The sequence below is a fragment of the Triticum aestivum genome, chromosome 6B (assembly GCF_018294505.1).
Source record: "Triticum aestivum cultivar Chinese Spring chromosome 6B, IWGSC CS RefSeq v2.1, whole genome shotgun sequence".
Classification (NCBI taxonomy): Eukaryota; Viridiplantae; Streptophyta; class Magnoliopsida; order Poales; family Poaceae; genus Triticum; species Triticum aestivum.
In genome coordinates this window covers 607,431,310-607,459,102 of record NC_057810.1, presented here as the reverse complement: position 1 = coordinate 607,459,102, position 27,793 = coordinate 607,431,310, and the positions used below count along the sequence as shown (strand labels likewise).

The 27,793-nt window shown below is 41.2% G+C and overlaps 1 protein-coding gene and 1 long non-coding RNA gene across 3 annotated transcripts; both read right to left on the bottom strand.

The window, feature by feature from the left end:
• Positions 1-167: 167 nt before the first annotated feature.
• Positions 168-21,891, bottom strand: LOC123138268 (nuclear-pore anchor). Of its 2 annotated transcripts, none has more exons than XM_044558209.1 (48): positions 21,408-21,891; positions 21,176-21,322; positions 19,702-19,800; positions 19,344-19,472; positions 19,176-19,268; positions 19,012-19,077; positions 17,637-17,726; positions 17,464-17,541; positions 17,222-17,364; positions 16,702-16,810; positions 16,510-16,602; positions 15,647-15,695; positions 15,424-15,527; positions 15,290-15,358; positions 14,044-14,178; positions 13,844-13,948; positions 13,605-13,718; positions 13,407-13,485; positions 13,222-13,265; positions 13,059-13,132; positions 12,504-12,606; positions 12,225-12,359; positions 12,053-12,151; positions 11,529-11,570; positions 11,403-11,456; positions 11,039-11,218; positions 10,925-10,966; positions 9,924-9,968; positions 9,594-9,677; positions 9,412-9,486; positions 9,139-9,323; positions 8,946-9,048; positions 8,145-8,261; positions 6,908-7,000; positions 6,468-6,620; positions 6,337-6,390; positions 5,081-5,194; positions 4,898-4,975; positions 4,655-4,804; positions 4,013-4,084; positions 3,385-3,531; positions 3,250-3,303; positions 3,073-3,160; positions 2,930-2,997; positions 2,755-2,862; positions 2,375-2,437; positions 2,043-2,214; positions 168-1,676 (listed from the first exon to the last, which is right to left on the bottom strand). In XM_044558209.1, exons 1-48 carry the CDS (start codon positions 21,711-21,713, stop codon positions 388-390), a joined length of 6,093 nt encoding a protein of 2,030 aa, XP_044414144.1. In that variant the 5' UTR covers positions 21,714-21,891; the 3' UTR covers positions 168-387. The 2 variants fall into 2 exon arrangements, with proteins under 2 accessions (XP_044414144.1, XP_044414145.1); XM_044558210.1 differs by having other exon boundaries at positions 2,930-2,994.
• On the bottom strand, positions 5,524-6,328 carry LOC123138271 (uncharacterized). The gene is made up of 2 exons (XR_006468959.1): positions 5,858-6,328; positions 5,524-5,764 (listed from the first exon to the last, which is right to left on the bottom strand). It is a non-coding gene; the product is annotated as an uncharacterized lncRNA (long non-coding RNA).
• Positions 21,892-27,793: the final 5,902 nt, after the last annotated feature.

Below are 27,793 nucleotides of genomic sequence, written 5' to 3'. Positions count from 1 at the left end.
CTAAGACAGAAAAGGAAAACGATAGTTTAAGCATGCCTCTTGTGTACATGCGTTCAAGACGATAACCCACACGCGTCCTTGAGAAAGCCACCGCCTACCCCAGCAACTGGCACGCAACGCCAACAGACCAGAGCTGAATTTAACGCATAAGGTTAACTTAGACAAGATTGATGACCAAGTTTCACGTACAGTAGCAATTAGTGATGTAACCTCACAGAGCAATTCAAGCGCATCATCAATAGGCGCGCCATAACACAGCCGCTTAGTAGCATACCATTTGTAAACGAGTCCGGCAGCACAGCTAGTTCAGTAGTTCATAGCCTACGTAGTTGGGCAAAAGATGCAACTACAAGTTTCCAGCGACGACACCAATTTTTTTCTACCTCGCTATGGCTGACCACCTCGCCGGGCACGTCCACGTCCGCGCCCAGCTTCTCGAGAACGGCCCCTGGAAGAGGAAGGCTGTGAAGTGCTTGTCCGTACAAGTCTATTTTGTCTGTTTGTTCTGTTTTGTATTGCTCTCTCCGTCAAGTTGATTGTTCTCCCCACAGTCTCTGCTGCAGTACCGGGATTCTGTTGGTCAGAAGATGCGCCAGCAATGGCTGGGTTTGAAGGGGAAGGTTCACGTACAGGGGATCCATCAGTGGTTCTGCTTGGTGATGCATCCGCTCCGCCTGACTGTGCTAGAGGGCTTTGGTCTGGCTCCACCTCGGCAAGTTCAGCAGTACCATCACCTTCTACAATCTCCTCTGACATGTCTGCATCGCTCTTTGCTGCTGCCCCACTTGGAGATGCTGCCCTGAAAGCATCACTTGCTTGCTCACCAATATCCAAGGGACTGCTATCTGATTGTTGTTCGGGTTCATCCGGCAACTCCCCCTCCTCCCTCTCATCCTCAGCATCGGTGGCTGTAGTAATCTGGCCCTCTTCCTTCGCATCTTCGAGTTTCTGGTCTTCATCAAACGATTCCACTACTGCCTCTGACTTAAGCGGCACATCTTCCACAGCAACTGCATCACTGTCCATATTAACTTCAGCATCCTGGCCTTCGATGTCCATTGATGCACCTGTATATTCTTCCATGTCATCATTGTTACCCGCTTCATCATCCTTGATGTCCTCAACCTCTTCAATTGGCATGGAAGCCTGATCCGTGTTCATCTCTTCTCCAGCCTGTTGCTGCACATCTTGGTTGTTCATCGAAATAACCACAGGAGCCTCAGTGGTTACATCTTCAGGGGCCGATTGATCAGTTTTTAACTCACTGGAACTCTGTGCAGAATCCTCTTTAGGTTTCTTTGATGGAGGATTGGCATCATTAGCCTCTCCATGTGATGCATCATCTCTCATCTGCGATGATGGCATGAGACGTTTGCGACCAGAAGGCAATACAGACACACTGCCAGAAGTTTCACGCTCCAGTGATGGGCCACCTTTTTCCTGAACTACTGTGGAACCTCGTTCTGTCGACGTGCCACCTTTCTCCTGTACTGCAGAACCATCGACAGCTGGTGTAGCCGCATCAGCCTGGGGCTCTTCAATTCGTTCAAGACTAGGCCGAACGAGCACCCTTCTTGATCTGCGTTGTTCAGTACTTGGCTTGGGCAAAGAAGAAACTGCTTTCTCCTCCAACACTTTAACTTGAGCAGGCCTTGGCGGAGTAGCTACCTGCCGTCCTGAGGAAAAAGAAGATGGATTATTAACTCCCATACTTTAGGATGGGTAACAAAGTAGAAACAACCCCATTGTCAACTACCATTAAGTTGCGACCCTATGCCACCAAGCAACATGCCTGGTAAGTTCAGTATAATGCATTTCAAAACAATGTCTAATACTAACCCTATGCCACCAAGCAACATGCCTGGTAAGTTCAGTATAATATTGCAATTTCAAAACAATGTCTAATACTACCTTTTGCGATAAATAACCGTCATTTTCAGGACCAAATGCATGCGCCTAATCAATTATATGATCTTGCTGCATTTGTTTTAACTACTTAATTCCCATCCTCAGAAGAATAGAAAGAATGAAGAGGGGAGCACCTGTCGCAGCTGCGTCAACAGTGGGAGTTTCAATAGGTGGTGTCTGGCTAGTTGAACCATCTTGGAACGGGCTAGGAGACTCCTCCATTTTTTTAGCCGCGAGGAAATATGAACGGAACTGCTCCTCTACTGCTGATCCAGACGGGATTTGAGATGATTGTCCAGAATAATGCTGCAGAAAATGCACATCGACTTTCAATTATGATCAGAAAGATAATTAAGGATAAATGTGTTAGGTCCCTAAAATGAGCAGAGCTCTGTAATTAAAAGTATATATGCTGTGACTTCCATAACCAACAGAAAAATAAATGGATATTTAAGATAAACTATACCTCAATCACCTCCTTCACAGCCTGCCGGTGCTTCTCAATCGATCCCTCTATTTGTTTTTTCTCCTGTAAACGATATTTGAAAAAATCAATTGGATGACACTTAAAAAACACCCTTTTGGTAAGAACTTACGAAGGCAAAACATATCAAGCCTTAAAAAAATGTCCACTGATTTATAAACATTGAAGATTCTTTAGACTTTTCTTAATATATTCCTTTACAACATTTTAGATAAATCCCAAATTAAAAGCATAAAAAATAGTTATAACAATGCTACATGACATGACTGGCTGACGTTTGTTTATCATGTGTAAACTGACAATGTGGCAAAGCACTACGAATGGGAAAATCCATCGAGAATGAGCACGAGGAAGATATGTACCTTTGATAGATTTTGAACAGCAACGTAGAAAATATTCTCAGCCTTTTTGCGGTTTGCCTTTTCTTTCTTGAGATCATCTCTCTCCTTCTCCAAGATTTTTTCCAGTGTCTGTTAATACATTCAAGTTAGAAGCAGGAAGAAATGTTTTAATGCCATTTAAGCTCAACATGCTAACCTGTATCCTGATGTCCTTCTCTTTTACGGCCTGAACATTTGATGTTTCCATCGGCATTTTCTGACCTGCTATAGTACATCAGATTTAGAACTAGAGAAATTGCAGATATCAATTGACATGAAAGAGAAAGAACGTCAAATTACTTGATTTAAGATCTTCAATCTGCTTCAAAAGGCTTTTATTTTCTTTTATAAGATCCGCCTTCTCCCGCATTAACAATTCAACCTTTTTCTGCATCATTAAATAGGGTCACATAATAACACATGAAAATGGCACTCAACTCTTGACCTCGCAACAGAAAAAAAGGAGGAGATCCTAACCTTGTAGGTGAAGGTAATCTTCTTCTGTTTATCAATTTCAGATTTCAGGCTAGCCTATGGAACAGAAAGGTATATTAATACAGCTGAGAATATGAAGTCATAATATTGGTATCACAAGGATTAATAAATTCAAACCTCAACATCATTCAGCTTCTTTTCCCTAGCTCCCAATTCAGACTGACAGCCAGCAAGCTTCTCATCTAAATTTCTTATGGCAACGTCCCTCTCGGAAAGAAGATTCTTTGCACGCTCAAGCTCAACTGAATTCTCTCTCAAGGTTGACTGTTAGGCACAAGAAATAAACAATAGAAGTTAGTTGACACTACACTTAGATAGCATGTTAATCAATATAAGTCTGTGGTCTGAAATTGTCTCCTTGACACTACACTTAAATGGCATGGCTCGGGATTACATGGCTAATGTGTGTACTCGTACTCTAGAAAGAAGACACTGCACATGGATGGCAAAACACTTATATCCACAAGAAAATAAAAGATTTTTAAAATTTATGCCAGTAGTCCAAAAGAGTATCACTACTACTTTCTGAACTGAAATGGGGTTTTGCAGCATATGATACAACACTAACAATTGTGTGCAGCTTAAGGCAAAATGGGCGGGCTGCTATGCTCTCCCAAAATAGAAAAATAGTATCATTTCAAGTACTTGTGAAGGGAATGTCAAGGGACACATTTGTTTTTTAAAAGAAAGATTTAAAAGTGATATCTCAGAATTATGGCACTACAGAGAAAATAAAACCACTGACTTTGACATTTTGAAGTTCACCCTTCATGGTCTCATATGTGTTCAAATCGACGCCTCTACTGTTTTCAACCAACTGCAGAAGACAGTAAAAGTTCAGAACATAACTGCAACTTCAGAAGAGTCGAACTATAAATATCTGATATACTGGTGTCAATGATGTTAGGGCATGAAGAAAACATTAACTTAGACCATCTGAATGAAGAAATACAATACAGCACAAATTGAGCACCTCATCACTGTTTCCCTTTTTTCCAATACCTACCCTTTTTCTGTGCCACACAGCAAGCCACTAAATCAATCAACTTCCACCGCTTATAACACCACCTGACAGCTAAATTGAAAGCACACATTTTTCACTGCTGAATACGCTCCCATTATTCCCTTGTTAAGACTGCCCCCAGATTTTAAGGGAGGTTGAATCGGGGTGACATGACTGACTAGACTATCATCACCAAGTCCACAACTTGGTATCCATGCACTTGGACGGATAAAATTTATTATATCATGACAGTAAGCATGCACATTCACTTGGACGGATATATTCAGAATGATTCGAGAAACAATATAGTGGTACTTAATACAAAAAATTATATCTGAGGATGTGTCAGACTATACAATGGTAGCAAAATGACCAATAACATACCTCAGAAATCCTTTGGTTGAGATTTGCTATTTCAGTCTTCTTCATGTCTAGATCTTTTGTACATACTTCAGCATATACCTGTTTCTCCAGTAGAATTTTATTCAACCTTTCAGCCTCTATTTTAGCTTTGTTAACTTCCTCACGGAATTTCTGTAGAGAGAAAATCAAGAAACGAATGACTATAGCACATACAGCTATTGGCCATACCAAAACAAAATAGACAATACACCATCATTAGCTGACCTGGCATTCTTCAAAATTGTGTCGGTTCTCCTCTCTAAGCTGTATGTTGCTTTCACGAAGCAAATTAATTTCTCTAACCTGAGCAAAATCCATTTCAAAAACAACAGGGAAAATGAGATACATATATAAGGCACCAAGAGGAAATGTGCAAATGTGTTGAAAATTCACAAGGTAGAATGGCACCTGGAGTTGCAGCGACTTGAATTCTTCATCCTTGAACATTGATGATCTTGCACTATCAGCTTGACTGCGGAGCAAGTCATGTGCCTCCTTGCTGGACTTCAATGCACTTTCCAGCTATACAAGCAACAGAATGAAGTGCATCTGATTACAAATAACAATGACCTTATATACTTCAGCTTTAAGGGCAGAAGGGATTTGCCAGGCTTCATCCACATCACACATAATTTGCCAATCATATAGCAGAAATCAAGTATAGAAGGGACAGTTCTCTCTCAAAATAGACAAACAAATGGCATCACGTAAAATGTGTCAACCGGTAATCATATAGCTGAAATCATGTTTAAATATTGGTCCCCACTTCACACAAACAAACTGATTAAACCCTATGTTTTTAAGGCGGTAAGGCGAGGCGAGGCGAGGCGCTGGGGGGGCGCCTCACTGCCTAAGCGCTAAGGCATAAGGCGAGGCGACGCCTTAGAGACTTGTAAGCAACAGAATTAAGTAGAATTTGGTAGGCATTAGGCAACTAGGCATACAGCCATACACACCTTGCAACTGATGGTTGTAGAGCCCATATGGTTCTGGAGAGGATGGAGAATCTGCAGGAGAGGATGGAGAATCTGCAGGAGAGGAGGAGGAGGAACTGTAGGAGGGGAGGGGGATCTGCCGGGGAGGAGGGGGAAGCTGCCAGAGAGGAGGGGGAGAAGCTCAGATCCAGCCTGGGGGTGGGGGGAAACTGAAAATGGTTACAGGTCTCTCTCTCTCTCCCTCTAGTACCTGTTGGCGCCAAAACAAAGTTTCCCGCCCTTTCCTTCCCTCCCAGTTATCTGTTTCCCGCCTAAACCACCCAGCTCTGTCTAAGGCGTCCTTATTTGCCTAAGGCAGGCAGAGTGGCGCCTAGGCGGACGCCTTAGACACACATGTAAGGCAAGGCCGACGCCTTGCCTCCTGGGGGCGCCCTGACGCCTAGGCGTCGCCTAAGCGACGCCTTAGGGACGCCTTAAAAACAGAGATTAAACCATGCCACTTAGTACAAAAAAACGTACAAGCACAGTGAAAGAACAGGAGCACATGCAATCGGTAGTCATATAACTGAAATCATGTTTAATATTGTTCCCACTTCACACAAACTGATTAAACCATGCAACTTAGCTTGCGCAGAAAACGTATATGACCACATGCAATGATCATGCATCCTGCAGTGCAGTACTCATAGTTGGCAAGTATTTTAAGCAAGAGGGGCAAACTTAACACACCTCTATCTGAAGCCGTGATTTCTCCTGCTTAAGCAACGATATTTCTGTTTCTGCCTGAAATAGTTAACTGAATAAATACCACCCACAAGAAATAACATAATGTAGTAATAAAGGCGGAATCTTGCACTCACTATTTCCTTTGATCTGCGCAAGTAGCTGACAACGCCATGCAAATCATCCTCTCCATGTGAGTCGGTTCGTTGCGATGAAAGCCCAGCAATACCCCGTTCTTGCTCAGCTAATCGAATGTGCAAAGCTTCTAGTCGGTTGTGTAGAATCTTATTCTGCACGTGAAATAAAATGTTACCCAAGATAGTCATAATGAATAACAAGCAGATAACTAAACCATATGGTCACGAACTGATCAACACTGAAATGGGCAACCAAGGAACTGCCAGAAACACACTGTTCCAAGAATTACCAGAACCAATCAGATATATTTTTATTTTGAGAACCCAATACCTAGACTTAAGATAAGCAGCAGGATTTTAACAAAAATAAGCATTACTAAAGAAAAACTTCTTACATAGTACAAGAACAATCATATAGTAACAATGGCAAGCTAAAAAACCTGATCATTTAGCTCGCTATACTTCCGAAGGGCCTCATCCTTTTCTTTCACCAACTCTATCTTTTCTTGCTCACCAGACGTTCTTAGAGCATCCTGAAAATATTACATGTTATTTTTTTACAGAACTAGCTAAGATGGTGCAACTAAGCAAATCACTGTTTTTATGCATCTAACTGCGTGTAATCTACAAATGCAACAGAATTTTCCCAAGAAGAAACCGTGCAGCCAAATTCATACTATGATGTAGAGATTGTAAACATAGATAAAGGGAACAGAATCGATTATTATTCAAAATTGCATAAGTTAAGTTAACCAGCCAAACGTATATGAAATCAAAACATGCCCCCACTAACCAAGAAAATGAGCGATATTGCTCGATCAGGTAAACCTGGAGTACAAAATTTTAGAAGTATCTGCCAGGTAGGACAATATTAACAAAACCAGAGCAGCAAGGGCTTAGAAGTTATTCTTCAGGATTTTTAGGAGAAATGTAGTCTACGAGCACAGCGGTAATATTTTCCAAACAAAATCTGCAGAGTAGGGCAATATTCTGAAGAATGGCACCTGCTGTCAAGATATGTAGCTCACTAATATCACCAGCAACTGAAGAATTAATCAAGAATTAAGTACACTAACTACTTAAACTTGAATGGAGTGTTTCAACATAGCAGCAAGGTCTTTCAAATGAACCAGCTAGATATGGAAATAAGGATTAGAAGCCTCAACCAAATTCCTTCTAAAAGAACAATTACCTACTACCAAAAGAATAGATCAATGTTAAGTCAATCTTGAGAAACTCTGAAGTCCATATGTTTCACCGCAAATTGCCACTTGTGACAAAAGAGTGCTTGGCAAGCCAGATTCCTATGGCAACCCCATACTCCTCTCAAGGAAAAAGGTAACAGCATTACAGGTATACGTTATGGGCTTTTGGCTAAAACACATGTATAAATAGTACAATCGAGGCTACAAAAGTGGGTGATGCCACAACTTATACCTGTAATGATGTAACCTTCTTGACATGCCACAACTTATACTTGGCCACAAGCTAAACTTTAACCCAAAAAGGTAAAATTCACCAAAAGCCAAAAGGCACAAACTAATCAACCGTTTTGGCCTAACAAAGCATGAATAGTATGTACTCTAGCCTGACAAAATATGAATAGCATGTACTCCACAAAGCCAAAGCGCGAAACAAAATAACAGAGTCCAAAGAATTTTGAGTGTCATAATTTACATTTTCAGCCTTGTGTGCATCTGCTGTTTGACGAAGCTTTGCCATTTCTTGCTGCAATGAAGACAGTTGCTTAGAAGTATTTGTCAGCTCCTGTATTGTTTCAGATTGCAGGATAACCTACAAGGAAGACATAAATATATGTTATACCAGAAGCAAAATTTTAATTCAGGTTCGTCGTAGGCATTAAAGAAAAGGTATGAAAGGTGAATCAATCCTGCCAACATAGTTTATTTCTGCAAACTTAATTTTGTTCCTATACTTACCATAGGTTCAATTCTGGTAGCAAGTAAGTGAGCAATTATATGGTTTAGATTAACTATTGCCATTAATGTGAAGGTAAGGATCTTAATACACAATACTCGATGAAATCATGGTTAAAATAGTCTGAAACTTAGATAACCAACATACAAACAGATTTACAAACATCATGCATAGTTGTTTTATGACACCAAATCAACAAATGTCACCACATTTTAGTCAGTTGGAGAGACGCATAGAACTTTTCGGAGTTTATTATAACAACATTAATTAATCCAAATAACTATAACACCAGAACCTAAAAGAGTACCCACATGATACAATGATTGTTACTTAATGAAGAGTAGACAAGTCTCCACTGAGAAAATGGTTTAGACCAAAGACGATAAGGGGCCAAGAGGCTCCAGCCATAAAACTGCCCTTCATGGCACACGCGACAACACAAAATGACACTTGGTATTCTAAGTATACTCATGGCAAATATTCATTTAGATTCTCAAATTAAGCTTACTAAGAAATGAAAACAGGAAAATAGGGTAATACCTGCCGCTCGTAGTTGTCTTGCGCGCTACGCCAACGCTTACACTGCTCATCAAGAGCACTCTTTGAGGAAGCCAATTCAACTTCCAAGTTCTCAATCCGCAATCTGTCAGAGAATTAAAACATTGGATCAACCAAATCTGCAAAAAAAAGAACACTGCATCCATGCCTATTTATTGAGAGTCCAACTGCTTACACTTTCTGGGAAACTTCATTCCTCAGGATCGTAATGTCATTCATAAGAGCAGTGATATCCTTCTCTTTAACTTCAATTGCACTGGCAGCTTCTTCACACTTCATCACATAGCTTTTCTCAAATTCAGACAACTTACTTCTCAACTTAGTGATCTCATCTTCCAGGCTTCTTTTGGCCATTTCGGACTACCAAAAGTAAAAGAATTTTAAACACACACAAAGTAAAGTACATGAGACTTCAATAGAAAGAAAAAAATAAGACAGTTTTTAATACCTCAGTTTTGTAATCCTGGTATGCCGATTCCATTTGCTTCAATGCAACTTCATTTGAGTTTGCAATTTCTTTGTACTGTACAGGAACATATTTATGACTCAAATAGGTCAGCGAATAAATGTATTTATAAGGTTAATTTCATAGGAAAGAAATATTAGCAAAATCGCAGGAGATGGTAGAACCTGAAGCATATAGTTTTTATTTGCTTGTGCTTCCTCCTTGCATTTTTCCAACTCCTCTTTCAACCGGAAAAGCTCATCATTCACCTACAGGAATGAACATTAAAACACCAAACACGTGAATAATCCAAAAATGGCCCAGTAAAAGCTGCATGAAGGTGGTAGAATATAGACTATAGAGGGCCTAAAATATTCCAGATGCCAAGATTCAGTGCTGAACTCAAAGAGATACCAGTGGCATGGATCCATTTTTGAAGAAAAACAAGCATATCACATTGACCCTTTACCATAGTATATAAACAATAGGTCAATAGCAGATGAAAGCTAACTCACCTCATTTACTGCTGAGTTATCATGACCACCGTCCCTAAATATGATCTATAACAAGATAAAAGCAGGATGAGATTTTTTTTTTCTTGGAAAGAAAAAATAAATCAGGTGAGGCCTTATAACCTAAATAACTTTAAAAAGTAATCAGCATCTTGAAGAAGATAACATAAGTAAAAATGTCCAGAATACTGCATGTTTTCTAAGTACACTTGATAAGACATGCAATAATATGGAGACTGATTCCAGGAGAGTTCTTTAGCAGGCAGGCTGTTTTGTCATAGTTCTCACAGACCTTTTCGGGCATTCCACCAGCAACAACATGCAACCTAAACTAAGGATAATGTTTGCTCATGTATAAAACAACTGTCATAAGAAGCTCAAACTCACAAGGGCAATGTGTCCATCAAAGCATCACATAACAACTACTACAGTGTTAGGGACAATTGCAATTTGGTCACTATTACAGAATGGACTAATAGTCAAATTGAGATGATTTACTAAAGACACATTCCAGAAACCAACAGAATTAGACGAACCACAACATATAATCAAATTTTGGCACTTGAAGTTTTTTTAGCAAGTCTTTTTAGGGGAGAGGCCTAATTGAAATACATTGCCAAAAACGGTTCTTCACAAAAATTTAAATGAACCTGGGCACCCACACAAACTATAAATAGGAGACAGATCTAATCAACTAGTTCACTTGACAAGCCATCAGTTACTCCTTGGGAGACACTGGCTTTTAACCATTATAACTATATAGATGTGCAAATAACAGTCTACACTCTGTTTTCATTAGGCAGACATCAAATATGCACACACTAAACGTTCCAACAACCCAAAGTAAACAGCTCATTAATTAGGCAGACCATCAAATATGCACACCAAATGTTGCAACAACCCAAAGTAAACAGCGCCTTATATACAACATTTTCTTATTGCCAACATGCGATTTTGGGTGGGTGGAAGTTCTTAAAATCAGTTTTGGACTGGCTAGTATTTACCCTTTTTGATTTGAGTTTCGCCTCCAGATCAGTACACTTTGCCTACAAAACATACAAGTCAAAACAGTCAGGTGATGCGCTCAAAACCTTGGTAAACAATTTATTTGAACGAACCTCTGCAACAGCAGCCCTCGCCTCAGCATCACTAGAAGCTTTCCATGAGCTCTGTAACTCTTGTCTCATATCCTCTACCTGCTTCATGCAGCCCTCAAAGGCATTTTTCTTGTCAAGTGCCAGGACGCGAACATGATCTCGTTGCTCTTGAACCTCCTTCTTTAGTTCAGCCCAGTCTCTCTACAAAACCGTTTAGATTTAAAATAACCACGTACATGTAGAGTTGAATGAACAAAATCAAGCAATATATTCCTAGGCTCTGCTGATATCTTGCAATCATAGTGTTGACAAAACAAATCCAAGGTAGTTATGAAGCCTAAAACAGAAGTGGCAATGCACCATAGCTGCTGAGATAAACTATTACCTCTAGTCGCTTGATGTACTCCTGTTGATTTCTCCTTTCCATTGACCTTGCATTCTAAATTATCGACAGGTTAACGAAGAGGCACACAAAATTCAAACGTTTTAATACATCTTAAACACAACATACCTCTTGAACCTCGTCAGTAGTATGTATTGTGTCAATGGTGGCCTGCGATGCAATGTATCTCAGAAGAAGAAGAAAAGGTGAAAGGAAATTTTAAGAAAACGCACTAAAGATCCCTGATTACAAACAATATAAACTTACTTCAATGTTACAAAGAACATGGAACTTAATTAGATTTGCTGAGATTACAAATCAATACAAAAGCTAAAATAACTTGCTATTTCATGCAAAATAAACTATATACATTTATAACATAACACAACAGAAAATGCTAATATCAAGTTGCCTGCCCATAGGCAGGTATAATAGAAAATTGCATCGCTAACACAAGGATAAAGGATGGTTGTACAAAAGAACAGAACTTGCATGGTTATAACACAAGGACAAAGGATGGTGTACACACAAAAAATATCATATTTTCAGCAACACCATCATATCAGCAGCTAAATGGTAAAATATGCAAAAAAAAACATAAGAAAGAAGCCATGAGATAAAATTTTAAAGTAATGATCATTGAGAAAAAAAACCTGCAGACGGTGCACTCTCTCAGACAAACTGTTGACTTCATCCAAAGATCTTCTCTCTGACTTCACTAAAATCTCTTTTTCATGCTTTAAAATAGACACCTAAAAATTGAAAACTTGTGTCAGGGTTCAGCATTTTATAACTGTTCAAGGGATGCGATAAAATCTAACATACCTCCATTGACAGTTTCCTTGAGCTCTCCTCTAAAGCTTGCATAGAATCTGAACTTTCACGGAGTCTTTTTTCGTAATCAACTACTAAATGCATCAACTCCGCATTTCTGAGTGAAACAGAATTAGCTTCCTTTCTCTGTATGTACGAATACTAGATTAGGATGAGTGTACACTTATCTTCTACTCCCTCTGTAAACTAATATATTTACGGAGGGAGTACTAAGTAACTGGAAATTCAAGGTGACACACCAATGTGAGGAAGGAGTTATGAAGAAAGAACCTGGTGATCAATCTCTGCCATGAACCCATTAAGCCGGTCTCGAGCAAAACTAGCTTCCAGCACTGCCTTGTCACGCTCAGATCGCAAAGACATAAGCTCAGTCCTAAAAAAATGATAGCCAGTATTGGTCAGATATTCAATTTCAAGTAAAGCCAGAAAGAGCATCACATAATGGGCCTGTATAAGTAGCCATCTACAACTGTAGTAAAAAGTTGTGAGAAATGTAGTCATGTGTCTGCAAATCTGCAGACCCAACTTCAACACAGTTGGCAAGTAAATATCATGACAAGCAGATTTCGCATAGTTTTTTCGTAACAATGTTTGGACCATTTAAATATGTTTTTGTCTAGAAAAATACAAAGGTAAGTTATGCATCACAAGTAAATCAGAATGCCCCAAGAAAGATGTCGAAAGAGCTTATTATGATGTTATGTTGCTTCCTAACCATCAATCTTGTTGTCAACTGAGAGAAAAGATAAAAATACTAGATGTTACCTACATCTAAGTATCTAACATTTTTCTACAGCTAACAAGGTAAGAAAGCAGAGGGATAACCTCAACTTGGTCAACTCTTCATCAAGTTTTCTGGCCCGCTCAGAGACTTGTTCATGTGTTTTCTTCGAGATCTCCTGGTCAAGATCAAATGGAATTCACAGTGAGAACAATCATTAGAACTGCATGGTAGTACATATGATTGGTCACTTGTTGAGAAGATCACCTGTGATCCTTCAAACAGCACCATCAGGTCCTTTCTGCCATCATCTAGAAAATAAAAAACAAAACCATGACTTCTATTTAATACTACGTTACTATAGCAGTAAGATGTACTAACTGCGTACACCACTTCCATCACCACAGCATGCCAGTCTAAACTGAAATCAACATACGGTTAACAGATCGAACCTTGCAGATTACTGGATATGTTTTCGATACTGAAACGAGTCTTCTGCTGTTCTTCACACAATTTCCTGTACATCGCAACCTAAAAAAGTCAACTATATTAGGGCCGATGTCACATGCAGCTTGTGGATGACATTTTGAAGAACAGGGAGTTTAACGTCAAAAGATATTCCGGGTCTTGACAAGATATGTAAGACGCACAGATCTATGAAGAGATTCAATCATTATTGCTTGTTCTTCAGATTTCTTCATAACTTTTTCAACTCTTGATGCAGCGTCATCTGTGATTCTCTTCAGCTCGATTTGGAAGCTCTCCTAAGAAGGAAAAAAGGGAAGATGCTTGACATTTTCCCATGGAAATAACAGAATGGACTGGTACTCACAAATGGAATATAAATATAAATTCAGATATACGGAGCGAAGTTAAACATCATGCATACCCTGAGTTCCACGCCCTTATTTTCAAGATCGGTAGAGAGCATGTGAACTTTATTTCGAAGTTGAACATTTTGCTGAACGAGCCCATTAATATCATTAAATGTCATCTGCCCCAGATTATCAGATGGTTACATTACAGATAGAACAAGCGTGTGAAATGATGGTAAAATATAGTATTTGTAAGGATCAAAATGAGGCTTACATGTGCATGGTTATTATTTTCAGCATTAGACATGCCATTGCTTATGCTGGCAGAAGCAGCACCATGACCTACAACGGGAACACTAGAACCACAACGAAGCTGTACGTCTTGACATTCCTTTAAAAGAACAGCGACCTACAAATAATCAGAAGGTACAACATACAATTAACGAATCAAGTCCTCAAATATATAAATGATGTATCATCGATGCAATATACTATCTCACTTTGACCAACAATTAGTCCAATAGTATGTAGTTTAAGTTACACTAAATAGACGCCATTAGATTCATATCCAAACGCACTTCCGTATGATTATGATTGCCTGAGCATTGACTAAATAGTGCATGAGAGATATATGTAAAGCATGAATTAAGACAATCAAAATACGTCTTATATTTTGGAATGGATGGACTTTATATATATTATATAACATACTCAATGATAAAGTAGTATATATACTGTCGTAGGCTCGTATCATATCAGACGTGTGTGTAACTACACCCAGTAGTAGCATGCAATTTCCCCATATAAACTGCAGTTGTTTCACAATAGACAAGTTTGGATGACATCCACACTTTAAGTGGTGGGACGGCCATAACTAGGGCAATGCTTTGAAACAAAAATGTTCCACCAAAAATGTAGAAACAGTTAGTCAAACCAAAAATGTGCTAACTTAAACACTTGAGACATGTCTGCCTAATTTTCGGCATAACCACCAGGTGTGGCAACAACCCAAACATCCCTAAGGTAGTATTTGATAGTTTTGGAGTATCAAACCATGCGTGTCCCTTTTAAACGAACATTCTGCTACTCTATCTAACGGAAGCAAGTTCGATCGAATTCCATATAGTATTTCTTTTCGGTCAGGAGATACTCCAGAGTGGAGGTACTACACAGAAAATTCACTGTTAAGCACCTTCTCAGTGATAACTTATGGAACTATTCATGTGTCATTTGATTAGATTTGAATGGATCAGATTTAGAACAACTGGAGGACGAATGGACATTTCATGAGAGCCTCATAAATAGAGATATCAGTTATCAGGACTGCCATCACTTCAAGATTCTCTAAATCTTACCCACCAACAATGCACCCAATAATTAATGGGATAGTTGACAATGAGATGATAGCACTAATAATTGAGGTTAGCGCTAGAGATTTCACATATACATATTTTAATACAGTTTCGCAATTCCAATGAATGGAAGGAATATAACTAAAGGAATGTAGGGCTATGACTCACTTGTTTTTGCAGGTCATCTATCTCCTTGTTAGCAATAAAATGATCGCGTTCCCACCTTTTCAACTCCGACTGGAAGACACAATAATGTTAAAACCTCATTATAAGAAACTTAACAAGTTATAATACATGCATACCTTTAGATTCCTTATGGTATTCTCAAAATTATCATGCTCCAACAATGCCTGCTGCAATTTGTGATCCATTAGAGCATAAGCTTCAACCATCCTCTCATGCTCGGCTGACGTGAGAAAAAGGTTAAGCTTTAAATAGTGTGTCCAAATGGTTGAGCTTGTATAACAAAACAAACATCGTTGCAATGCTATCATATCATAAATGGTACTTATACTAAAAATTTACCTCGCTCATCTAAGATGAGTTCAGCCTTCTCCTCAATTTCATGTAAGACCTGTTATACAAAAGATAATTCAGTCTCTAATAGTAGACAGAATAAAGAAAAAGGATGCAGTACAAAAGAAATAGATTAAAAAAAGGCTAACGGTTGCTTCCTTCCTGAACAGGAATGATGATGCATTACAAGTACGAGTACATGATTATTGAATATTAACTACATGCAGTGTGTGTGTTATGCATTTCACAGATAAACTTCCTGCTATCCACTACTAATCCTAAAATAAGAAGTGTGAAGGAAAACAAAAATGTTGGACGAGGCAGCATTGAGAAACTTCTTGTATTTTTCCATTTCTTACTTGATAGATGCTGTTTCAGAATGTATGCAGTAGAAATTTTAAAACATTGACCACTACATACAAATATAATATACCTTTTTTACAGCACCATTGTTTCAAATTGACCGATAACATAAATAAGAAAATAGTTTCTTTACAGCACAATTGCTTCAAATTACCACCCTTTCTAGAAACCATATGTACAAAATACTAGCAAAAACAAAAGAAAGTAAACATAAAACGTCCAGGTTTGGTTATGCTTCTCAAACATATACAGTTATCCAACTGGTTTTAGTTATACTTCTCAAACATAACAGTTATCCAACTGGTTTTAAAACAAAGATGTACTCCCTCCGTAAAGAAATATTTGAGTGTCTATATCACTAAAGTAGTGATCTAGACGCTCATATATTTCTTTACAGAGGGAGTAATTGCATATAGATGAAGTGTCAGTCAACACAGTTTGGTCAAATCATGTTGAACCATGTACGAGCTTAAATTCGGTCAAAGATATTGACAAGCAAAATTATGTACCCTTTCCAGAACCGCTTCAGCATGTCTCCTCCCAAACCTCTCATGGCGTAAAGCATCAGTGGCTTCTTGATATTTCTCATATATCTTAGCAAGCTGATCATGTAAAACAGGTTATCAAGCAACATTTGATTTGAGATATTAAAAGTGTGCAATGTTGGGCAAAATATAATGAGTACAAGATATAAAACATACACTCCAGCCATCACGAAGAAGAGAAGCAGCTAATGCAGTTCCAGAAACACCACTAGGTACTCTTGGAACTATCATTAGGTCATTCCGATTTACATCATCAGAAAGTGACCTGCAAAACAGAGAACAAAGCGAAATTCAGATAATGGCAAAAACCAAAAGCTTTATCAATTATTTGGATTCCCTGCAAAATGTTCTCTCTTAGGACCGAGTTTTGATCTATACAGTATACTTATAAACACAACATTTATTTTTAATTTTTTAAGATAATTTTAATGTATGAACATTGGTAAAGATTAACATAGTAGGATGGTTTACACTGGATGTGACACACAGCAGATACCCCATTTAGAAAGATCTAGCTCAAATACTACGAAAATCCACCTAACAGAATGCACGTTAATGATGGCAAGCATGAGTGTAAAATAGAAGAAAATACACTCTTGGTGCCTATACAGTGATAGATCCTAGTATTTCAGAGATCTTACTAGACTACAGGGTCAGTGAGTTTTAGAAACCATACATTTCTTTCATGGGTGTATCACTTAAATCAGCGGGTTCTGCTGCAATGTTGGTGAATGGTACAAGGCTCATTTCACCAGACTTTCTTGAATTTTCCAAATCGAGTTCACACTTCTGTATCTTCTGCTTTAAGTTGGCAACTTCCTGCAAGGAAAGAAGAAAACAGAATAAGGTCCAAATCTCCACTACGATCCACTCACAGAATCCACTGAATTGGGTACAGAAAATAATCCCCAGATATACCATTTCAAGATCACTCTTGGCCAAGGTCTCCTTCCCAAGCTTTTCCTTGTAATCATCTTCAACTTGGGTCAAATGTGTCTGGTTTGCACAAAGAATGACAATTGAGCATAAGAGTTTCTATCCATAAAATGGGACAGAGAATTACATCCAAAGAAGATACACAAAGGCGTCACCTCCAAAGCTTTAATAACACCTTCAAGTTCCCCAGCCTTCTTTGACCATTCGCTAGAACTTTCTTTGTGAAGTTCAGCAAGTTTCATGACCTTGTTTTAGAGGGTTCAAATCAAAAGCTACTATTAGAGATGAACAGCACTACTGTAAATAACATCATCGCTTCATAACTGCAAATTGCCAACGGCAAGGGGCTAGACCATACACATACAAGGTAATGGGATCATTGCAAGGTTTCTACTCCCTCCGTTCCAAAATAGATGACTCAACTTTGTACTAACTTTAGTACAAAATTGGGTCATCTATTTTGGAACGGAGGGAGTAACTGTAAAGAATGAGTCTTAATCAGGTAGAGAACTTCTATATCAAGTACAAGAATTTACAATCAAGCTGTGACAGTAGTCATATCAAAACACTTAAGCAGGCATACCAAATAAATTTGGCCGTCTACTTGGCTAGACAGGCACGCCAAGGTGGGCAAGATAATAATGGGTATTAGATAAGCCAGCCATGAGTTGAACTTGTTTCTCAAAAGAAATGCACAACTTTCATTGGTCAAACTTCAAATCCAAGGGCGACGACCGACTCTCGTGCAAACCAAATATGTATGACGGCATAACAGATACTCCTCTGTAAACTTCTATAAGACGTTTTAGGTCACTACTTTAGGGGTAATAGACAATCTAGCATTAACAAGCACACAGCCCATGCCCCCTGATATGCAATTCACAACACCAGAGGTTGGCCAATTCTTTGCCAAGAAAGATAACTCTAGCATCCCATCTGGCTACGCTACGTGTACGATTGAGCTCCATGATCATGCTCAATGCATGGTGGGACTGCAAGCAGAGGGACTCCTGCGTATTTCGTGAGGAGCCCCAGCGGTGCCAGGCCAGCTGGGCACAATCAACTATGAGACTCCTGATTAGGTCAAGGCCGGGGATAAGAAGCTGCAAATGCTTCTGCTCTCTGACTTAGCTTAGAAATTTGTTCAGGCAAATATTTTTCCCCTATATATCAATATAACAAGGTGCAATGCTTGTTGCTTTTTCTCAAGAAGAAGATAAACATACTTGGGGTTCAATTGGCTTAGACAATTTCTGTGAAGCTGAATTCCTTATACTAGAGCACATAATGAACATAGATCTACAATGCCTTCTAAGACTAGTACTATGTGTCGTGTGCCAAAGCGAAATTACTCAAGGAGCTCGACAATTTCCAAATCGTCAAAATATAAAGTGAGCAAAGCAAATTGGAAGAGCATCTAGGATATCTGATACTACTAAGAAGGCAATTGCACATCTAGATACAAGTAATAAGATGAGATAAACTTAATAGACAGCGGAGGTTGGGGGGGGGGGGGGGGGGGGGGCATACAGTTGAAAGCTCAGCGCCAAGGCGTTGCTCATTAGCAGCTGCAGCATCCTTTGCTGAGAGTAGCTCCTACAGTCAACAAAAGATGAAATAGTAAAAGTTAGCTGGGTTTTTAGGGAATAGCAAAAGTTAGATGATAGAAATAGCATAATCATCAGAAGTTATACCTTCTCCATATAAGACACTCTTTGCTCAAGCTCAGAAATCCGTTCTTTGCTTCGCCTCAAGGAACTTGTAGATTCAGAAATCTCTCTTTCAAGCTGATAACCAGAAATCAGGTTCATGTTTTCTTTCCTGTATCTGTCACATGAAGTATTAAATAAGAAGAAAGTAACCTCTACAATCTTTGCTGACATCCGAGACTCCTCATCCATGTTTGCCTTTCTTAGATCAGATAGATTCTTTACTTTTGCTTTCAGTTCCTCATCAAGCCAGAGATTATGCTTTTCAAGAAGCTCCTTCTCCTAATAAGGGAAGTAATAAAAATAAGTAAGAAACACCAATTGGTCCATGAAAAACAATTGCTCAGGAACTTCCTTGAATCTTAGTATAACAATGAATAACCAAAGAGCAAACGAAGGCGATGCGGTGTACAAGAGATTTATAGAGAACTGAAATAAGGCTTGGTAGAACATTATACTAAAACTTGCTTCTAAAGTTCTAAGCATTCCCTAAGCCTTTTTATATGTATACCTGTTCAATGCGGTTGCATGTCGCCTGGCAGTGAGTTAACTTAGCTTCAACCTCGTGTATCCTAGCCTCTTTACCAGCAGAAGAGTCAGCCTGATTTACCTGAAAAGACGATAAAAACGGTATGCCCACTTAATTTTATGCTATAAAACACAAAACAGCAAAGGTCTTTCCACGACAAAGGAGCATGAAATCTCAATTGAGTTTATAAAAGGCTTAGCTTGCTAGAGTGCAAAGATAAAATAACGCTCATGATAGGGGCAAAAATGATATAACCCATATATCCACACCGCCAGCAAGAAAAAAACGCAATAGATACTAATACATAGCATATCACATTTTTAAAATTTTCAAGATTGTCTGATGGAAAAACTACAGATAAGTTATTCAAGAAAAAGAGTGAGAGGTCTGACGATATGGCAGAACTCTTAAATAGCTCCACTTCAGTTAAACTGACAAGAGATCGAACATTCAGCTTTTCAAATGGGCAGATAGTTCATGTAATAATGCTATAAAAGAAAAGCAGATGTAGCTATGTTATATAGACAGTGGAAAACTAACATTTTAAGTCTGTTCATGAAACAACATCAAATCTACATGTCATTATTTATTACAAATTATAATATATTTGAATGTAAGAGCAGCTCTTCATGAAACAACATAATATCTACCAAGCTAACGTCAAATCTACATAGCATATAATAGCCGCCGACTATGGAGGTACTGTATCAGCTCAACCGAGATAATATGTAGAAAACACAAACCACTAAGATGTAAGAGAAGTTTTGTAAGATGTCTCACATAAGTAATCAGGTGTGTCATAAAAACTTAACAAAGACGTGAAATAACGTATGGTAGAGACAGATATAGATGTATACCTACAAGCAAATCAAGTTAAGATCAAATATATTGCTCAGAATGCAAATTTGACTTTTGGACATCCATGCCTTCCAAAGGGATGGCCCCATGGGTAACTGATCGATAAAGTCATAACCAACTAACGAAAATGATTCATCCAGTCAGTCAAAGAAGTTATTCCAATAAATTTACTGGTGAAAACCAGCAAGAACGTCCATAATATGCAGTTGCTTGCGCATTTTTTTGCATGTACATTGCACCATATGGTGCTAAGCAAACCAAATCAAATCAAATCCTCTCTCTCCCTCTCTCTTGAGGTACGCAAAAATCTGTTCTAAAGCAGGACAAGTTACAGAAACAAGCTGCACTAATTAGCATTTAGGCAGAAACAAACCTATAGTTAAACTCAATAACAAAATCCTCAAGCGGCAACCAGTAACCAGTAGTCGGTACTACCAATGTATGATCCTAGAAACTACATTGTCCTGCACACCACCATATCAGATTGCACCAAGCGACAATTTGTTCAGGTGATCATGTACTCTCAACTCGCTCTACAACCAGTTTGATGACTGCTGCATATTACTAGTAGAAGTGTGAGGGCGTTAGGGTAGCTCACCATCTTATCATGGTAACTCTGAATGACGTCATCCTTCTCCCGTATCTCTGCGTCCCTCTGCTCGATCAATTCCAGCGACTGGCACTTGGACTTGTGCAGCTCCGAGATTTCCACTTTGAGACGCTCAACCTCGCCATCCTTTGCAATCTGCGACATCAGCAACACAAGTGGTCAGTGCAGGAAGCTTCACCAAACAAAATGATCAGTCGCCCAAAAAATCTAGGGTTCGTACTGCTTGGATGCGGAGCTGGTGTATCTCGGCCTGGGAGGAGGCGAGGTCAGCGGCGCGGCGCTCGGAGGCGGCGGTGAGCTCGGCCGCCTCGGCCTGGTACCGATCGACCTCCGCGGAGAGGGTGGTGAAGCGCTGCTCGAGGAGGGCGCAGGTCTGCTCGGCCGCGATGGCCGCAGCGTCAGCCTCGGCGCGCACGGTGTCGACCTGGTTCCGGAGCTCGCGGATGGCGGCGTCGGCCCGCTCGGCGACCGCGGCCACGTCCCCGCCGAGGAGCCGGAGCTCCTCGTCGGACATGAAGAGCGGCATCGCCGCGGGCGGGGTGGAGCGAGCGGGAGCCCTAGCCCCGCCGAGATTTCGGGGTGGCCTCCAGAAGGTTCTAGGGTTTCCCCGCGGGGAGGGGGCGAAGGGTGGTGGCGGTGCCGCAAGCGGAGGGGGTGAGCCGAGTTGAACTGGAGAATGGAGACGGGCGAGACGCCAAACGGCGAAAGCGGAGGCAGCGATATATCGGGAGGACGGCGTGCTGGGAGCCCGGCCTGGTTACCGACCTCAGGTGTCCGGCCTGTATTTGCGACGTGGGCTGGAAACGAGATGGCGGCTGCCGGGCTCCGTGTAACTTTTTGTCTTGTTTTTTCTTTTACTTTTTTTGTCTTGTTTGTTAATGTGAGCCATTTTTTAAAATGCGGGGCGTCAAATAGGTAGACGGAGCCCGGCACTGTAGCAAACCGGTCTACTATAGTGAACCGACTCATTGTAGCAAACGGCATACTATAGCAAACTATTTTGAAAAAAGTGAACACATTTTGAAATCTCAAAAAAAATCAAATTTATGAATTTATAATTAAAAGAATATTTTAAAAATTGTGACCTTTTCGAGGAAAAAATGAGAAGAGAAGAAGAGAACAGAAAAAGAACAAACCAAAACCAAAAAAACAGTAAAAGCAGAAAATGGAAAATCGGTAAAAATATTGGACTGGAACCCTTCAGAAGTTCCCAAAAACGGAACCAATGTCGAATCTACAAAGCATTTGAATGGGCCGACCAGCTCGGTTCCTCTTGTGCAATACGCTAGCAATTTGATGTGTCACATAGGATTTACCACGCGTACACTCGTTGACTTCGTTATGTGACTAGTGGACAAGTTCATATCACTTGTCTTTCTGGTTTTTCAGGAAAACCTATTCCGCCTGGGTAGCCAAATAGCGCCCACGCGCATACCACCCGCCCATTTGAAGCTTCTTTTTGTTTTTTCTTTCTGTTTTCTTAAGGGTTATTTTTTGTTTTTGTTTTCTTTTCCCCTTTTTCTTATTCATTTTCTTATTTTAAAATTTGTGAAGCATTTTTAATTCGTGATTATTTTAAAAAACTTGAGTTTTTCAAATGCATACACATTTCTTAAGAATTTTCATATACTTTATGAACTTAGAATATTTTTGCAAATGCATGAACAGTTTTTGTTTATGAATGTTTTTTTTTATTTTCATGAATATTCAACCATGAAGATTTTTTGAATTCACATAAATTTTTAATTCATGGATATTATTAAAATTCATGAACATTTTTTGAATTCATGAAAATAAATTCCAATTCACGAACATTTTTTGAATTTATGGATATTTTTTAGAACCACATTTTTAAATTTGTGATCATTTCTTAAAATTAATGTATAATTCTTTTATCCATGAATATTGTTTTAGTTTCTCTATATTTTTCAATTTGGGAACAAATTTTAAACAATATTATGATTTAAATCTATCAAAATTTGAGCCATTTTTCCTTTAGCCTTAGTGTCAGGGGAAAACGAGACCAGAGAAACCATACAGTGAGCGAGGCGAATCGATGGGCCCAACCCATGGCGCCTCATAGCGACGCAGAGTGGTGCATGCCCGACCACGTCCTGCTCTACCACTTTTGCAGAGCCAGCGAGGATTACGTCAGGCTACCCAAGTTGCTCATGAACCGGCGGTATACCTTCACAACGGTAGACACCTCCGATGACTCCTAGGTACTCATGAACTCCAACATGTTTGTGTTCACAAGCGAAGCTCTCGGTAGGGCGAGGTGTGGCGCTCGCCCTACCTTGATTTGGAGCGATTTTTTTATATAGGTGCACGTATAAGCCAGATCTGATCGATAAATAATCATGAGAAGAAAATTCGTCGTCGTCCCTGTTATTGGGCCTTATTGGGCCGGATGCAATACGTGCACCAAGCAAATAGCGAACGAGAGAGCAGGCTTCTCGACCTCCGATACGCACGGTCAATGCTTTGTTCCTCTCGCTTCAGAGTCCAGAGAGTCCAGACAAGAGAGGAGGAACCCTAGCCGCCTAGCCGGAGCAGCCACGGAGCGAGTGTCGTGCATTTCCGACGTCCAGCAGCAGCAGCTCTCATTTCCGGCGGCCAGCAGCAACGGCTCCCGATCCCGGCGGCCATCAGGGGCGCGCATGCGGGCGGGGCCGGCGCCCAGGGCTGCAGTCCGCGTGTGGACGACATCGATGTCGGTTCAATATCAGGTGTATCTCATAGTAGGGGTCCTAAGCTAGGCGTCTTGGAACGATGGTAACATGGACACGGGGTTTTACCCAGCTTCGGGCTCTCTTGATGAGATAATACCCTACATGCTGCTTTTGATTGTATTCATATGGGTGTAGTACAGAGTACACGTATCTACCACGAAATTGTAGTAATGAATATGAGATTGTCTATTGACTAGCCTGGCATCGGTTTATATAAGACACCGGAGGCTTAGGGTTTAGGAGAGTCCTTGTTTTGGGCGCCAAGTCTTGTGGAGTCTTCCTTGTATGCGGCAGGGGTTGTCCGAACTGGCCCATGAGTATACGGCCATGGGGGTCCTCGGCCCAATCCAACTGATCGGGAGACGACGTGGTGAGTACCCCCTAGTCCAGGACACCGTCAGTAGCCCCCTGAACCGGTCTTCAAGTTGGGGACGCTCCTCGATTCTTCCGAACTGTTCTTCATCTTCGGTCATCGGTCTTGAAAGCTGGTTTAACAAATCTTCTCATCTTTGATCTTGAGGATCGCCGAAATGCATCCGAAGAGTTTACACATCGGGTATCCGAGGAGCCCCTTTAAGCTTTCGGCCTTTATCAATGCCTTGTTATTTTTATGCCACACCTCAGGTTTGGAGTTGTTCCCGGGCGGCAGTGTCCTCTTGCGTCCGAGCTCCAACGCCGGACTGCATTCGAGGTATCTTTTGCAGCCAAGCACCAACGCCGGACCGCTTCCGAGCTCTAACGCTGGAATGTATTCGAGCTCCACCGCCGGAATGTATCCGAGCTCCACCGCCGGACTGTATCTGAGGAGTATTGTTACAGCCGAGCTCCAACGCCGAACTGCATCCGAGCTCCAACGCCGGACTATGTCCAAGGTGTCATAGATCACCTTGGTTCAAAAAGGTTGAAGGAGCTTAGCCGAGCTTAATGCTAGAAATGCCCTCTATGGAGCCAGCCACCAGCGTCCGAGCTTTATGCCGGACTACTTCCGGGGTGTCTATTGTAGTCGAGCACCAACGTTGGACTGTATCCGAGGTGGTGCACCACCTCGGCCATGGGCTGATTTTTATGAATTTAATTCCGAATTGTGCAATGTAATCTCTATCGAGATGTATAGCCAGTAGCCCTCAAGGTGCGTGTTGGCCTAATATCCGGGATGCACCCGAAGGAAAAAAACAAACCGTTGACCCTAGTAGCCCCTGAGACTCAAGTCGATTCATAAAATCAGTATGAGGATCAATTCCCAGCTCAGCAGCATACTTAGGAATAGAAACGCGGTGTGCAAAGTCCTCGAGACTCAGGTTGGGTGCGGCCGACCAACCTGAGGATAATAATCTCCTCGAAAACTATATTGCACTTTAAATTTTCTGCATTGGATTGTCAATGAAGTAGCCCCCGAGACATTGGTCGGGTGGCAACACTAGATCAGGGGATCGATGTACCCCTTTAATATTTGTAAATGATAAGCACGAAGCCCAGTAGCCCCCCAGCCTTAATGTGGGCATGGGTGTTGGGGATCGTAGCAGAAAATAAAAAATTTCTACGCATCACCAAGATCAATCTATGGAGTCATCTAGCAACGAGAGAGATAGGAGTGCATCTACATACCCTTGTAGATCGCGAGCGGAAGCGTTCAAGAGAACGGGGTTGATGGAGTCGTACTCGTCGTGATCCAAATCACCGAAGATCCTAGCGCCGAACGGACGGCACCTCCGCGTTCAACACACGTATGGAGCGGAGACGTCTCCTGTGCCTTGATCCAGTAAGGAGGAGGGAGAGGTTGAGGAAGATATCTCCAGCAGCAGCACGGCGGCGTGCTGGTGATGGAGAGGCAGTACTCCGGCAGGGCTTCGCCAAGCTTCTGCGGAGGAGGAGAGGTGTTGGGGAGGGGAGGGGCTGCGCCTTGGAGGTGTGTGTGCAGCCCTTCCCTTGCCCCTCTATTTATAGGGGGAGGAGGAAGGGGGCCGGCCCCCTTTAGATGAGATCTAGAGGGGGGCGGCCAAGAGGGGGAACTTGCCCCTCAAGCAAGAGGGGGGGCCTTTAGGCCCCCCCAACCCTAGGCGCATGGGCCCAAGGGGGGGATGCACCCAGCCCTCTAAGGGCTGGTTCCCTTCCCTACACGGCCCATGAGGCCCTCCGGGAGAGGTGGCCCCTCCCGGTGGACCCCCGGAACCCTTCCGGTGGCCCCGGTACAATACCGGTATGCCCCCGAACTTTTCCGGTGACCGTATTACAACTTCCCATATATAAATTTTCACCTCTGGACCATTCCGGAACTCCTCATGACGTTCGGGATCTCATCCGGGGCTCAGAACAACATTCAGTAATCACATACAAGTCTTCCTAATAATCCTAGCATCACCGAACCTTAAGTGTGTAGACCCTACGAGTTCGGGAATCACGCAGACATGACCGAGACAGCTCTCCGGCCAATAACCAATAGCGGGATCTGTATACCCATGTTGGCTCCCACATGTTCCACGATGATCTCATTGGATGAACCACGATGTCGAGGATTCAAGTAATCCCGTATACAATTCCCTTTGTCAATCGGTATGTTACTTGCCCGAGATTCGATCGTCGGTATCCCAATACCTCGTTCAATCTCGTTACTGGCAAGTCACTTTACTCGTTACGTAATGCATGATCCCGTGACCGACCACTTGGTCACATTGAGCTCATTATGATGATGCATTACCGAGTGGGCCCATAGATACCTCTCCGTCATATGGAGCGACAAATCCCAGTCTCGATTCGTGCCAACCCAAGTCATCAGTGAGGGTGAGAACATAACGATAGCCACCGCGAGCCTCCACGCTCATTGGACCGCACACATCAGTATGTATAATTTCCAATAAGTTGGTTGCTCGCTCCATTGTTTCGGAGAACGGAGTCTTGGTCACTTTACCATGAGGCATGGTTCGCACGTGTCAAATGATTCGAAATCAAGAGACTCTAAAAGTCCATCTGTATGGAGCTTCTTCATGCGTTTGACACCAATGTGACCAAGGCGGTAGTGCCACAGATATGTGGGACTATCATTATCAATCTTACATCTTTTGGTATTCACACTATGAATATGTGTAACATCACGTTCGAGATTCATTAAGAATAAACCATTGACCAGCGGGGCATGACCATAAAACATATCTCTCATATAAATAGAACAACCATTATTCTCAGATTTAAATGAGTAGCCATCTCGTATTAAACGAGATCCAGATACAATGTTCATGCTCAAAGCTAGCACTAAATAACAATTATTGAGGTTTAAAACTAATCCCGTATGTAAATGTAGAGGTAGCGTTCCGACGCCGATCACATCGACCTTGGAACCATTCCCGACGCGCATCGTCACCTCGTCCTTCGCTAGTCTCCGTTTATTCCGCAGCTCCTGTTTTGAGTTACAAATATGAGCAACCGCACCGGTATCAAATACCCAGGAGCTACTACGAGTACTGGTAAGGTACACATCAATTACATGTATATCACATATACCTTTGGTGTTGCCCGCCTTCTTATCCGCTAAGTACTTGGGGCAGTTCCGCTTCCAGTGTCCGCTTCCCTTGCAATAAAAGCACTCAGTCTCAGGTTTGGGTCCATGCTTTGGCTTCTTCCCGACAACTGGCTTACCGGGCGCGGCAACTCCCTTTCTGTCATTCTTGAAGTTCTTCTTACCCTTGCCTTTCTTGAAACTAGTGGTTTTATTGACCATCAGCACTTGATGTTCTTTTTTGATTTCTACCTCCGCCGATTTAAGCATTGAAAATACCTCAGGAATAGTTTTCACCATCCCCTGCAAATTGTAGTTCATCACAAAGCTCTTGTAGCTAGGTGGGAGCGACTGAATGATTCTGTCAATGACCGCGTCATCCGG

Coding starts and splice junctions, on each gene's coding strand:
- LOC123138268 (XM_044558209.1), bottom strand. CDS start 21,713: ATGCCGCTCTTCATGTCCGACGAGGAGCTCCGGCTCCTCGGCGGGGAC. Junction 19,269..19,343: donor TGTCAGCAAAGATTGTAGAG/GTTACTTTCTTC, acceptor TCTGGTTATCAG/CTTGAAAGAGAGATTTCTGA. Junction 13,949..14,043: donor AAAATAATAACCATGCACAT/GTAAGCCTCATT, acceptor AATCTGGGGCAG/ATGACATTTAATGATATTAA.